Source organism: Salvia hispanica, chromosome 2, assembly GCF_029641045.1.
Source record: "Salvia hispanica isolate PSC_SH4W2 chromosome 2, Shi_PSC_v1, whole genome shotgun sequence".
In the NCBI taxonomy this organism is placed as follows: Eukaryota; Viridiplantae; Streptophyta; class Magnoliopsida; order Lamiales; family Lamiaceae; genus Salvia; species Salvia hispanica.
Window position 1 is genome coordinate 52,852,673 of NC_142693.1, and position 14,701 is coordinate 52,867,373.

A 14,701-nucleotide genomic window follows, 5' to 3' on the forward strand; every position below is an offset into this window, starting at 1 on the left:
ACAATTTTCAATCAACATAATATCTTTTTTTGTTTGTTTTCCTTTTTAATTGTCAATGTGTTTAGTTTGCTTCTGTGTTTTTCCTTCTTTTCTAGATCTCTTAAGTTTTGTTCTTGGTTTGTCGTCGTTTTCTAATAAGAACCATTCACTGAAACTTGCCTCTTTTCTTTTTTCTTTTCTTTCATACTTGAGAACAAGTATGGGTTAAGTGTGAGCAGTTTGATGAGGCTCATTTCATGCATGCGTTCCATAGTAAAGCTGCACCCAAATCCATGAACTAACGACCATTTTTGAGCCAGGCGTGTGTGAAATTCGCCAAATTCAGACGATAGCACAAATCAGGTGGGCGCAAGCAAGAATCAAGAAAAGAAGGAAAAAATTGCGGCATTGAGCTGATCAAGTCAACATTCTAATGGAGCCAGTTAGAGTTCTGCATTAGACGAGGAAGCAAGATACCCCACTTACAAGTGTGAAGGGCAGCAATGACAATTCAGAGAGGTGGTACCCTAGGGATCAGAGCCATACGCCTCCCTATATAAAGGAAGCCCAGCACATGAAGAAAATGGAGTTCCCCCAGTTCTTTAGTTTTCAGCCAGTAGTTTAGGGGGGGTTCTCAAAAGCTTTCTTAGAGTAGTTTAGGGTCCCAGCTCTCTTCTAGGGCTGAAATCTGAGCTCATTTTCCTTCGTTGTTCTTGATTTCTCACACGCACACACTTGGTCCTGTTCTAGTTAGCTAGTAGTTCGGTGCTTGTTTTTAATTTTAGTTTATGTTCTTGTTATTCCACTCCGAGAAGGGGTGATGAAATAATTTCCTGCTTTCGTTGTTTGTTTCCAGTTTACCTTTGATGTTATCGACATTTTTGATGTTTTGTTTTAGTTAAATCTGAAGTTATGTTCTCGTTTTCCAGCTTTGTGTGCTGTTTTGTGCATGATATTTCAGATCTGCTTCTATTTTCCCGTTTATGTTTCATATCTTAGCTCATAAATGTTTTGTTCTGTTTGATTTACTTAGATCTGATGTTTCCTGGCTGAAACTCCTTAATATGTTTAGATCTAGTAGTTTCTGTTTCGTTCATGCATGAGTATGAGTTAGTTTTATGTTTTACGCAGTCATAGCTTAGATCTTAGGAATAGATTAAGTTTTATGTGTTTTTCTGATGTTTCGTCTTCCTTAGCTTTTCAGATCTGTTATTTACTCTGTTTTCCATGTTGATTTGTTGAAGAAGATGAAGTTATTAGAAAGTTTTTATTTTACAGTACTTTTTTGCAAGGGACTGACAGTCCCCATTTATTCTGTTTGTCCATTTATGGAAATGTCAGTTAAGTTGATCAAGTAGTTTAGTTAAGCTTTCCAAGTTGGTGAGTTTAGTTAGGTTTTATATTTTCCAAAGTCTAGTAGTTAACTTAACCCACCCCTAGAAGCGTGGCAGCAGCCAAACAACCCAAGTCATGTCATGCAAACAAATGTCCAACGCCTCATCTCTGTGGGATCGATCCTTATTTTCCTATACTAATTAAATAGTATTAGTGGGTTAAGGTTTTGAAAGCACGCACTTTTGAGCTCTTCGTTTCATCTCACTCGAGTCGGAGTAAGCCGAGTTGATCAGCCTGAACTTTTTGCAAGTAGCAGGCAGAAATAGGCTGGCTTGATCAGGTCGACGATCCAACTTGAGAAGTGCACAACGATATTAACATACAAAAAGAGAATGAAGGAGAACATATAAGAGAGCGACGTTTCAGTCCTTCCTGGGTGGGAAGCGTAAGCGGGCAACGTTGTTAATCGACCGTATGCGTTGAAGGTTCGTATAGGTGAAAGTGCTATTGTTTTATATCAATTGCTTGTCGTAAGCATTTATGCTACTTGAGTTTTATTATTGTTTCTGTATGTAAGAAACTATTATCAGTGTAATAATAGTTACGTCAACAACCAAGGTTTTCTCACCCCATACAGAGGCGTTGTCTGATATCACCACAAGGAATGAGACTCGGAACAGAATCCAGTCGAGTTGTACAACAAGCAGCACACAAAGGCACGTAATGTCATTGAGAGGACATTCGATGTGCTTAATATGAGATGAAAAAATTACGGAGTGCCTCGTTCTACCCAATCAAAGCACAAATTCGTAACATTGTGTGTGTGTTTTTTTTGTTACATAACTACGTTCGGGTGAGATGCCGGTTGACCCACTTGATGAATTGATTGAGAGCTGGACAAACTTTGATGGTACTTGATGAATTTGTTGAGAGTTGGACCGACTTTGATGGTACTGGAATGGGTTTCGTGAGGCATTGGCAAACAAGAAGTTGGTCGAGGTATATATTGGCCACTATTTGTTCACTCTTTTTTAATTTGTTATACTCTATGATAATTCTGATTGTATTTATCTTTACCTCAACATAAGTTTAATCAACATAAATATCATCATGACTTTTTAGTGAAACAAAATATATTTTTTCTACTTAGCATTAGAACATGGCTTAATTAGAAAGTTGACATATAATCGCAAAGTCATCAAGCTGGAAAAACCGTAATATGCAATACAGATACAAATACTTCCTAGCGGTGGAACGTGACTCTGAACGTAGGGCTGGCAATTTTTGATACGAACACGATAACACGACACGGACCCGCACAAAATTAACAATACACGAACACGCACGTTCAGTATTTGGGTCCTTATAGGGTCGACCCAATAAGAACACGAAGATAACGGGTCGGGTCGGGTCGTGTTTGGGTCAGGTTTGGGTTACACGTTAAGAAAAAAAATAATTATTTTTATTAATTAAAAATTATTAAACTTTAATTTTAGTTATTTTTGTTGATTAAAAATATTATAATTTAATTTTAATTAATTAAAAAAAATTATATTTAAATTTTAATTATTTAAAAAATATTATACTTTAATTTTAATTAATTAAAAAATATTAATTAATTTTTTTATGAATTTTAAAAAATATTATGCTTAGATTTTATTAAAAATTAATATTTTTTAATTGTTTAATTTTATTATACAGATTAATATTACTATTTTTTAATTTTTATTTTGATTAAGAATTTTAATTTGGTAATTTTTTATTTTATCGTGTAATATCATGTTTAAATCATATAATAACATCATGTTTTAGTTGTTATCGTGTCGTGTCAAGCTAACTTACTATCATTAACAGAGAGTTGACTTTTTTTTGTACACGATAACACGCACGAACCTAACACGAACCCGTTGGGTCGGGACACGGTAAGAACCCGATGATTTCGGGTTGGGACACGATTGGGTTGGGTCGATAATGGGTTGACACGATAACGACCCAACACGCACGATTTGACAGCCCTACCTGAACGTGGTGGTTGGAGTACTAAGTAACTCGAATATGCAAACATCTCCCAATAGAAGGTGATTGGTCCGAACGACCCTCTTCAAACGAAGCCTATGAAAGCTTCATTACTTACGAAAGGAAATCCCTCGAATTCATGTTCTAAGTACGCAACTGAGGCTAAGCAGAGGTATAGCAGATGCGTGTAGATGTAGACTTTGAGAGTTGTTGCCGAAATCCTTCAATTTATCAACATTAGCAAACAACAAGGAATCAACCCGTGTGAGGAGTTGATTGAGGTTGAATTTTGTTTAAAGAATCATGCAAAGGTTGTTTTATTCATAAAGTACATGTGCAAATGGACAAAAATATGAGAAATAGGCACAAATATGTCAGTCATAGTAACACATTCAGAGGTTCCTCCAACTATGCATGTAGCTTCACCTAAAATCACATGGAAAATGTGATTTGAGCTTTTACACAAAGGGTTTTCTAGTACCAATTCTTTGACGTTGTCCACCTATAAAACCATCCACTTGGTAAACCAAATCACAAACAAAAAATGAGCAGCAACATCCCATGACAAAGAACCTTTTTCTATAAGGCCAAATGGTCAGCCGAGGTCGATTCGCTACTGTTGTGCATCATTGTTTGGGCAAAAAACATGACCCGATGGAGCGGCATCGTCATCCCAAACCCCATTCTTGAGGAGGTCGTTGAGCCCATTAAATCCAAAACCGGTGTGCCATTCTTATGGCTTGAGTTGTACGATAGGTTCCAGTTTCTTTAGCAGCGTTTCCATTCATTCGAGCTTGTTCGACATACCCACGACATCTATTGGGATATGCAATCAAACACGGTTAGTTTGCTCAAGACCCGTTAAAGGTAAGTGCATCTAATTATAGAGAAATTTTATATCAATATATAATTTTCGTGTGACACATTCTAGTGATAAAGTGTTAACTGAATTTAATCCTCAGAAAAATAAGTTGACTGTTGCCTACTACTACACAGATGACATTGAGTATCCCAGGCTGGCAATGCTATTTGGTATGGAAGAGGTGAAGAAGGGGAATAAACCGGAATGGTTCTCATTTATGATACCAAAGTCCTCATATACAAGCCTTGACTAGGACCTCGACATGGAATTAGTTCGTCATCGCCTTGTGGTGAGGCTAGCGAGTCGGTCTCCTCACCTTTAGGTGAAAATTTGGCAAGTACTCAAAGGAAATTGTTCCCTGAGGCTTATGAACGATTGGATAATGGTAACACAACCATCCTGGTCTTTAATGTTCCAAGGCGTGAGGGAAAGTCAGAGGCTAAGATAGCTACGTTATCTCAGATTAGGTCGCGGCTATTAAGCAACCACATAGTAAAGTTTGTCATAAGAACTACTTCATCGATATAACAATAGTTTCAGCTACTACGTCGGTCGACAAAAAGAAGGGGACTCACTGCCCACAGTCCTATCCGTACTTTGCAAGAGTGCGAAACACATATGCCACACGATCATCGTCTGGTATACCCAGAAAGAAATCGAGACACTCAACCTTTTCAAGGATTATTTCACTAACATTGAACTTTTTGCTCTCGAGATAGCCCTGGAAGATGGCCAAGAAGCTAATACACATTTTTACCAGTCTTGCTCAAATCAAGTTCATAGCCTATCCTGAGTGAGAGAGAGTCAAGTCAGGCGTTGGTGTCATTGTGCATCTTACCAAGCATCTCAATCAGAACTTCAACGATGTCGTTGCTCTTTCGGTCATTCCAAGTAGAGGTTGTCCGAGGAGTGCTCTACCGGAGTAGCATTCTCGTCTGGAGTGTTGAAAGTCATCTCGTCACCCAAGCTTATTGATTGGCCGGGACCAGAGTTTTGCTATTATTCTACGAGTACAAATTGTTGCTTGATCCTTACCGAAAATAACCTGTCAATGCTCCTAATATGGCCAAATCTTTCCCCTGATAAACCGAGCATTGGCCTCTGCGTGAGAATAAGAAAGCAATGTGTTACTACATAGCCGAAATGTGCATATGTGATTCAATGTTTAAATGAACAACCACCTTCACAATCTGGTCCCATTGATTATCGCTGCATTCAATCTTGTAGTCATTGTCCGCGTTGAAACTTACGCCACTACGTCCAAGAATATCCTTCAATCACGAGTAATTTTATTCCACGCAATTATCTTTTAATTAATATGCGGACTGATTCTAATGTCAGATTTGGGAAATTATTGTTTCAAAGCATCCTCTAGCTTGAACAAGTACCCCGACCTAAACCTGTTGTCGGATTTCCAGCCATTCACCACCATTTCCTTCAATGCGAGTACCATGTCTCCTCCTCACGGCCAGTCCAACTCCTACAAGTGCAGTCCCCCATTGCCCTTCGTCCCCGACCAAGATATTTATTCACCATTAACACAAACACACGTCAATAATTGAAACTCATGACATGATGTGTTAGGAGGTGAGAATCATGATACAAAATATGGAAGACGTAGATTGAAAAAACAACATAATGTTAGCGTCCATCATATCATCAGACAAGAGCTTCGACGGCCTTGAGTTAGACATTATACTGAACAACAAATATGCAGAGACATAGTAAGCATTTTAAGTGTGAGTTTAGTGTCGTGTCATTCATTCAAAGAGGAGTTAACATTTTTTTCACCGGATGCATACAAAACGAGAACAACAAATATATTGAAATATCACAAAGACAACCCCACACAACAAGCCGTTTGGGAAAACGAAATCGGAACAAATCAAACACCAATACAACAACATTATTGAGTATTTGCAAGTATAAATTCATATCGAGCTTACCTCCTTCTGGAAACATGCGGTGTGTTGCGCTCTAGAAGAGGTCAGCTGCTTCGTCAACAAGATGAGGGGGCTTGTGAGATAAAGGGTGAAACGTTCTAAATATATATTAGGTCATTGGATGATATTCGTGTAAATACAAGAAAAGTAAGTGGGTAAAATGGACATTTCTCTCTCTAACGTTGTAATAACATATATACCAAACATATAATACTGAAAATCAAGAAATGTAAAATGAGAAACCAAACAGGAGGTGCAGTTAGTGTAGCCTAAATAAAGTTTACCATTTCATGCTCACCATATTTTCTTAAGAAATGCTAATTGCAATACAAAACAAACCCCCTTAGTTGATTATGTAAATGAAATTTTTTTAATTATGCTTCCTTCTAGCAAAGTAGGGTTTCCTTTTAGGTTTTTTTTTCGTGCTAGTCCTAAAACTAGCGCCTATAGAAGGCCATCATGTGGAGTACGAAAATTACACACTATTTTATGCTATTATTTTGTGGGTTTTATATGTCTTGAGTTCTTTCTTGAATTTCAGTTTATTGAGTTCTCTTTATCCAACTTATCAAACAATATTCCATAATCATTTGTAGCGTCAATCATTCTACATCTCGACTTATTGATGGTTCCTTCATACTCGTTGCAGCGTCCTTCATACATAGCAAGTCTTCCGCCGCGTTCTAAGCAGATCCGTTGTCAAGCGTCAAATCTAGAACGAGGATCATCATATCATTTGGCATCATGAGCCAGATTTCGATCTAGGTGAAATCAGATCAAAATTTTCTTCTTATTATTGTAATTTTCGTTCTTCTATAAACCTAAGGCTAAAAAATTATGTTTTTTTTTCATTTATTGGATAATTGTGCTTGATTATTGATTGTTTGGGTGATTACTTGAGAGAGATTTCGATTGGAAAAATACATGAGTGTATGAGATTATTAGAATGCAATAAACCAATGTTGAAATTTAAATTATTTATTTTTTATTTATACATTTAAAAATACATGTAGGAATCATTTGTGTAAATAGGAGCAAATTTGCCACGTCCGCAGTCGGGTCCAATGATAGACCCGCAGCGGGAAATTAGCACCATTTGCAAAGTTTATGATATTTAAATCACTTTTAGAGTTCATAAAAAGTACTATAATCAATCCAAAGTTTATGATTTTAAAGTCCAATATCTACAACTTAATTTATCTCGCAACCATGACTTTTCTTTCAGGTACTACGCTAGCATACAATTTTAGTGACATAAGATACTTTAGTTGAGATGAAAAACAAAATAAACAATTACTACTCCCTCCATCCCTTATTAATAAGCACTGATTTCATTTTTCGTCCGTCCTGAATTAATTCACCGGACCTCACATTCCACTAACTCATTTCAATCACATTTTATTATAAATTAATACTACATCCGTCCCACAATAGGAATCACATTTGGTGTGGGGCACGAGTTTTAAGAAATGTAAAGAAAAGTGGGTTGAATAAGTTAGTAGAGTATGGGTCTCACTTATATAAATTATTGTTATAATAAAATGTGAGTGAAATACGTTGGTAGAATGTGGGGCCTACTTACAATTTTATGATAAAAGTGAAATGTGACTCTAATTGTGGGAAGACCGAAATGGGAAAATATGACTCTTATTGTGGACGGAAGTAGTATATAAAAGTACGACTCATAATCTACAAACTTTTTCCACTACATTCTTAAAGTCCGTGTCAAGTCAAAAAGTGTTAAATTATCAATTAATGAAGGACAGATGTAGTATTTAAAATAAATAAAAAATTGGTAGAATGTGAAATGATAAAGAAGCAAATACATTTAATAGTGTTAAAACTTAAAAGTTGACACAATAAAGTAGTTCTAGGAAATTAATAAAGTAGAGAAAATATATTAAGAGAAAATGAAACAAGAAAAATAAAGTGAGTTAATTAACATTTATTTTGAAAATGACTCAACTAACTTTCCGAAATGATATAAGGATAATGAAGAAATAGAGTGAATAATAATTAGTGCATATACAACTAATTATGACAGTTTAGCATCTAATTATATTAGCATGAATTAATAATGTAATTAGCATGCATAAACATAATACCAAACGTTTTCGGTTGAATATATCAATTAGTAACTATTAGAAAATTGTTAAAAGTATTTTTAATGCAATTAAGGACGCTTATTTGTGTTTATAAATATACTACCAATGCTTTAAAAAACGTCCTTATTATTGGTATCCCAACTAAAAGTAAAGGATGCAAATGAAAGTATCCTAAAAATCAAAAGATAAAAATAATATGTCTCTAATTTAGAAATGCTTTCTTTTGATTCTTAATTTATTAGTTGTATTATTTTTTTTAAAAATTCAACACAAGTAATTGTGTCTTGTGTCCTTAAAGAATAAGTTTTTTGGGTAATGAGTACACAACCAATAACAGTAAAACATCTAATTAGATCCTAATCTCGTTGGAATAAATGGAAATAAATTAGGAAAAATATAAAATCTGAAAAACATGAATGAATCTGATGAAAAAAACTCAAAAATCTAATTAAACGGTTGAAATTTTAAAAAGAAAACAACAATTAAGTAAAAGTAAAAAAGGATAGTAGCATAAAACTATTTTGGCATTGAATGAGTCAATTATATTAATTATATCTATACATTTATACTATTTATTAAAATGTCATTTTATGATTGGATATATTGTGGCGGCATAAAATTATTGATACTTGAATGGTCATAATTGTACTTATTTAGTATTATTCCTCTATTCACGAAAAATAGAATACTTTGTGAATGGCATGGATTTTAATGTAAAACTCGTAAAGTAAGAAAGAAGTAGTGTTTAGGGGTGGGAATACGGGTATCCGTGGATACCTGACCCGAAAAAACTGGGTACCCAAACTCGAAAAATCGCCTAAATGTCTATCCAAAACCCGATCCGATACATTTTCGGGTACTCCAATACCCGCCCCGGGTATCCATATCCGACGTATCGGGTACCCAAATACTCGACTCTTTACTAATAAAATTTTTAAATTTTATATATTAATATAACTATAAATATAGAAATATTCAAATTGACTCTTTAATGTTGCTTTTATTTTGTAGTATAAAACTATTGAAAAAAATACGTCACTTTTATTTTAAAGTATATGATTATATTTATGGAGATTTGTTATGTAATATGTAAGTAAAATAACAAAAGTTACACATTTAATTAAATTGTAGAAGCAACCAATAATATAATTCAAAAGTTAAAATAATTAACTAAAATATAAAAATCACATGAGTTAGTTATGCAATATGTAAAACTTGAGAGTTTGGAGAAGTCGTGACCTAGAGTAAGAGAGATTGACTTATTTATATAAATTTAGAGAAAGTTAACCTAGTAAGTTGTAATTAGTAAATAAATTAGCCCATATAAAAAATGCTTTAAATAATAAATTGGATATTCGGGTAATATCCGATACCCATTCGGGTTACCCAATACCCGATATATCTTAAATTTCAATACCCAAACCCATACCCAATCCCATAAAATTGGATATTGGATATCCAATACCCGGCGGATATTGGGTCGGGTACGGATAAACCCAATACCTGATATCTGTATTCCCACCCCTAGTAGTGTTAATAGAATGTGAGGTTCATATTATTAGTAAGAGAGAATGAAAACAAAGTAACAGATAAGTTGTTAAAAACTTTCCTTTTTTGAAGGTACCATATTTTTCGTAGACGGAGGGAGTACTCAAGTAAAGTAATTCGAAAAGAAATGTGATCGAGTTATATGGCGAATGAAGATTCTCATATAAGGCGTAAAGAAACTTGAGCAAGTTACTCTAGTGAAATAATTCAAAAAGAAACTTGAGCAAGTTATGTGGAGAACGAAGATTCTTATATAAGGCGTAAAGACTAGGCGAGCAAATTGGATAATCAAGATAACCTAATAAGATTGACTAGTGACTACCTAAATTATGAGAATTGGCTTTTATTTGATCGATCCGTTGTCCACTCCAACTAATCGAATTCAAGTTGGATAGTAATAATACTCTTTCCGTTCTTGAAAAGTATGAAAAAAAATTATTTTCAGTTCGTCCTTAAAAAGCATGAACATTCTAATTTTAGAAAGTCTTTTTTCTTTAAAGCGGTGGGATAAATTATCAACTAACGATACTTTAATTAATTTTTCTCTCTATCTCGTTTTGTTTTATCAATTACTCCCTCCGTTTTAAGGAAAATGACTTCTTCCTTGTGTGGCACGAGAATTTGTGCAACTTTATTTTGTGTGTTAAGTAGAGAGAGAATAAAGTAAGAGAGAAAATAAAGTAGAGATAAATGTGTTTCTATTTTTAATAATGGATCATCTTAGTTAAGGCAAACTAAAAAAAAATGAGTCATCTTTAATAAGACAAATAGAGTATTGTAATTAAAATTTATGTCGAATTAAACGTTTATACCTTCTGAAGAAATAATTTGAAATGACGTTTTCTTTATCATGCATAAAATATTTATGCGACTCAACAACTTCCAGCTGCATAATGCTGTATTCACTTATTTTTGTCAGAAATAATAAAGGCACAGTTCAACTACATCTGCCACACATTAATATACACCTCGGCAACACATAAATCATTTACATACGTCACACCAAAACTATGCATTATTTTTAGTCGATGAGTGATGTGGCACACGGCAGTTACTGCCATTTCTGACCCTTTTAACTAACCATTCCGTTTGATTATACTTTCTCAAACAAGTGCTGCTGTGTTACAATTGATAAATAGGATAGTACCACTCTATCCGTATAAACGATGACCCCTTCTTTGAGCATTACGAAATTATATATAGTTTCATTTTGTGTATTGTGTGGAAAGAGTAAAGAAAGAGAAAAAGAATAAAGTAAAAATAAATGTGTTTTCATTTTAAATAATGAATCATCTTGATTGAGACAAACTAAAACAGAAAATAAATCATCTTTAGTGGGACGAAAGGAGTACGTACTCCTTCCGTCCAACTATAAATGAGACATATTCATTTTTGGGCCGTCCCACTATAAGTAATATATTTTCTTTTATAGCATAAAAGCTACACTCTATCTCTCTTTTGTTCTAATTTTATTCTCATTTGACCACTAAACACCATTATCTAAAAATTTGTGCCCAAAATAAATGTGTCCCATGTAATGAGACAGGGGTATGTGAAATGCATGTTTCCTTGCACTTGCGTTGATATATTATTATATAATCGGTATTTGACAATCATTTTTAGGTTCTATACTCTCTCCGTTCTCAAAAATAGAAACATATGAAACAATACGAGTTTTAATATAAAATGAGTAAAATAAGAGAGATAAAAAGAAAATTATATTAGTTGAAAATGAGTCACCTTATTTAAAAGAAAAAAGAATTGATAAAAAGAAAAATTTCTATTTTTAGAAAACAAACTAAAAAGAAAAAGAATTTTATTTTAGAAGACCGATGGAGTACTATTTATGCAATTCCATGTTCCTTTTTCATCTTATCTGAGTCTGACAAAGGAAGAAAAAGCTCGGAACTACAAAATTAACATTCGACTTGCCGTCGAGCCCAAGGCAGGCAATGAGGGAGTGGTAGGTAGCCAACTAAAATCATGTGCATGCACTAAATATGCATTTATTATTTCATGGATTCAATCCCATGAAATTATATGCATACCTTTTTATAATCAAGACAAAATAGCATCTTAAATCTCAAACATTTGAGCCCCCCAAACGAATTAACGAACCTTGGAGTAACTAAAAATGGGATTGATTAATCGGGACAATTCGTGGAAACACTACTCTTGTAAATACACTACATATTGATAAATTTCCAATTGACCCATAATTCTCTAAATTGTAACTAAGAACATTTCCGTAATATTAATTAAGGAGTTGAACAGGGTTTGAGTAACCTAATTAACCATCTTTAATTAGGGGCTTATTAGACCAATTCAAGGGTGATCAGATTGGTAAATTTTAGTAGTACTTGCGAAAACTAGAAATTGTAATTTTCTTAGGATATAAATTCAAATAATAACCAAAAATCTTCTTGAAGCTTTCCCTTTCAAAAATAAAACAAAATTATCTTGTTATAGCTAGAAAATTAATATCGTAACGACTCTGTAATTATTGCATTCAATGGCATATATTATCAATGAAAGTAACTACTCTCTTCGTTCCTAGTTTAACTTCAGTGTACAGCTGTGAAATTTAATTGCCCCAAAGTAATTGCACTTCCTTCCAAATTAAGTTTAATAATATTGGAGAAGTTATTGAACAATTAAGTTGTTTGATATGCCACTGGCTCTCTTGATATAGTGTAGTACTCTTTCCATTTCTTGTAGCAATGACATTTCTTTTGGGAATGGGAATTAAGAAATTGTACTCCCTCCGTCAGCCATTAGAATTCTCAATTGAGTTTGACACAAGTTTTAAGAAATATAAAGAAACAGTGGGTGACAAAAATTGTGTAATGTGTGACTCATTTTTATAATATTAGTTTTATAATAGAATGTAAGTGGAATGAATTAGTAGAAAGAACCAAGACTCCTAATATGGACGAAGATAGTTTAATTAAGTGGAGCAAAAAAATAAAGTAGAAAATTGAATAAAGTTAAAAATGAAAAGAGAATAAAGTAAGAGAAGGAAGATGTGTTGATTTTTTCTAAAAAATGAAAATGATTGAACTATAGCTAGTGAAACAACCTAAAAAGAAGTACTCCTTCCGTTCCACTCAAAATGTCATTCTTTCCTTTTTAGTTTGTCCCGCTTAAGATGTTCACTTTTTATATTTGGAAATAAATCTATGTCTCCTCTCTCCTCATCTCATTAAAATATTTAACTATCTCTCTACTTACTCTACCTAACTCAAGAATGTGGACATATTGAGTGGAACTCGGGAGCAGGACTCAATTACATAGAGGTACGAAGGGAGTATATTATTATGTGCACATGTGTGTTGGAGGTAAGGTTATTATACTGAATACCATCATAAGTATGCATATCATACTTATCACCTAGAAGTATTTGAAATCTACTAGTAAAAAAGTGTAATATAGTAAGTGAGCTATATATGTACAATACATGCATGAGAAAAAGAGTAAACACATAAATTTGCATTTAATGTTCATTCATTCAATATTCCCAACTGCTCACTCTCTCCTCCTCTATATAACAAACCCTACTCCACACTTGTTGAACCATCAACTCATTAGGTTCTTTCAATTCAACAATCTACAATGGCGAAGTTGTGTTTGATGCTTTTCATTTGCCTTCTAGCAGCTCATCAGATTGCAGCTAGGGTTTTGCCTGGCGACGCTACCACTGCAGGCTATGCAGACCAAAAGAACTTCCCCTCTTTCGGAGGCCTAGGCGGCTACTCCGGCATCGGCGGGGGCGGCCTTCCCTTCGGAGGCGTTGGAGGCGGGATAGGCTCGGGATTAGGTGGCGGCATTGGCGGTGGCATTGGCACTCTGCCCGCCGGCGGCCTTGGAGTTGGAGGCATTGGAGGCGGAATCGGCAACCTTGGTGGGCTCGGCCTTGGAGCCGGTGGCGGGGTTGGGGCTGGAATCGGTGGCGGTGGCGGTGATGGTGCCGGCGCTTTGCCGTACCCTTGAATTTCTCATTATATCTATATATGTTTTTTAGATTAATTGTTTGCATTTAGTTCGGGTTCTTTATCATAGTTTGTCATATCTCATCTTTCATATCGAAATATCGATGGTTCATATTAGTTTATTATATGTAACGTTAAGACCGCGTTTATTTTCTTTGTTATGTATAATGTATTGATTGCCAGTAAATTGAAATTATGTTTCAGTAATTTTTTACAATGAAAACTAGAAGATTGTTGAAAGTAATACTTAATATTCTATGTATCGATGAATTTGATTTCGTACGGTGAACATTATTTTATGGTATCCTAATACCAAGCTTAAGTCAATATTTGCTTCTCTAAGTAACCGAACACATGTCAGGGGAGTGATCAATTGCTAACTCATCATTTAATTGCTAACTATAACTAATTTAAGGCCATAGGATTTTAGAAAACGTGTGGTCTACAATTTGCCACGTGTAATTTTTGTTTTTATTAATAAAATAAAAAAAGATAAAAAAAAAAAGCCAAATTAGGATTTTAGATGAAAATGTCAATATAGTGTTTCGGAAATATCAACACAATGCTTTGAGAATGTCAACACGATGCTTTAAGAATGTTAACCCATTGCTTATATTGACATTCTACATGTATTATATTGACATATTTTATATAGTATGTTGACATTTCTTTACGAAAAAATTGAAAAAATTTTGAATTTTTTTTCAAATTTTGACGTCGGAACATATGCATATATGATATCATTGGAATCCTTATAAAATTATCTTTAATTTGATATATGTTATATGAATTTAAATTTTTGGGATTTCTTTTAAAAGTTAGTTATAACTAAACATGTAGTTAATTGACATTAATACCCCTATTGATATTTTATGGAATTAATCATATGGCTTCATTGACGTTTTTTGTTGTTATATTGATATT

At 34.0% G+C, this 14,701-nt stretch overlaps 1 protein-coding gene across 1 annotated transcript; it reads left to right on the forward strand.

Annotated features, from left to right (window-relative positions):
* Positions 1-13,360: 13,360 nt before the first annotated feature.
* Positions 13,361-13,984, forward strand: LOC125197230 (uncharacterized). The gene has a single exon (XM_048095950.2). The coding sequence runs from the start codon at positions 13,401-13,403 to the stop codon at positions 13,776-13,778; it is 378 nt and encodes a 125-aa protein (XP_047951907.1). The 5' UTR covers positions 13,361-13,400; the 3' UTR covers positions 13,779-13,984.
* The last annotated feature ends 717 nt before the right edge of the window (positions 13,985-14,701 follow it).

Bases quoted from the DNA above. Each gene is read 5' to 3' on its own strand.
- LOC125197230 (XM_048095950.2), top strand. From the start codon at position 13,401: ATGGCGAAGTTGTGTTTGATGCTTTTCATTTGCCTTCTAGCAGCTCAT.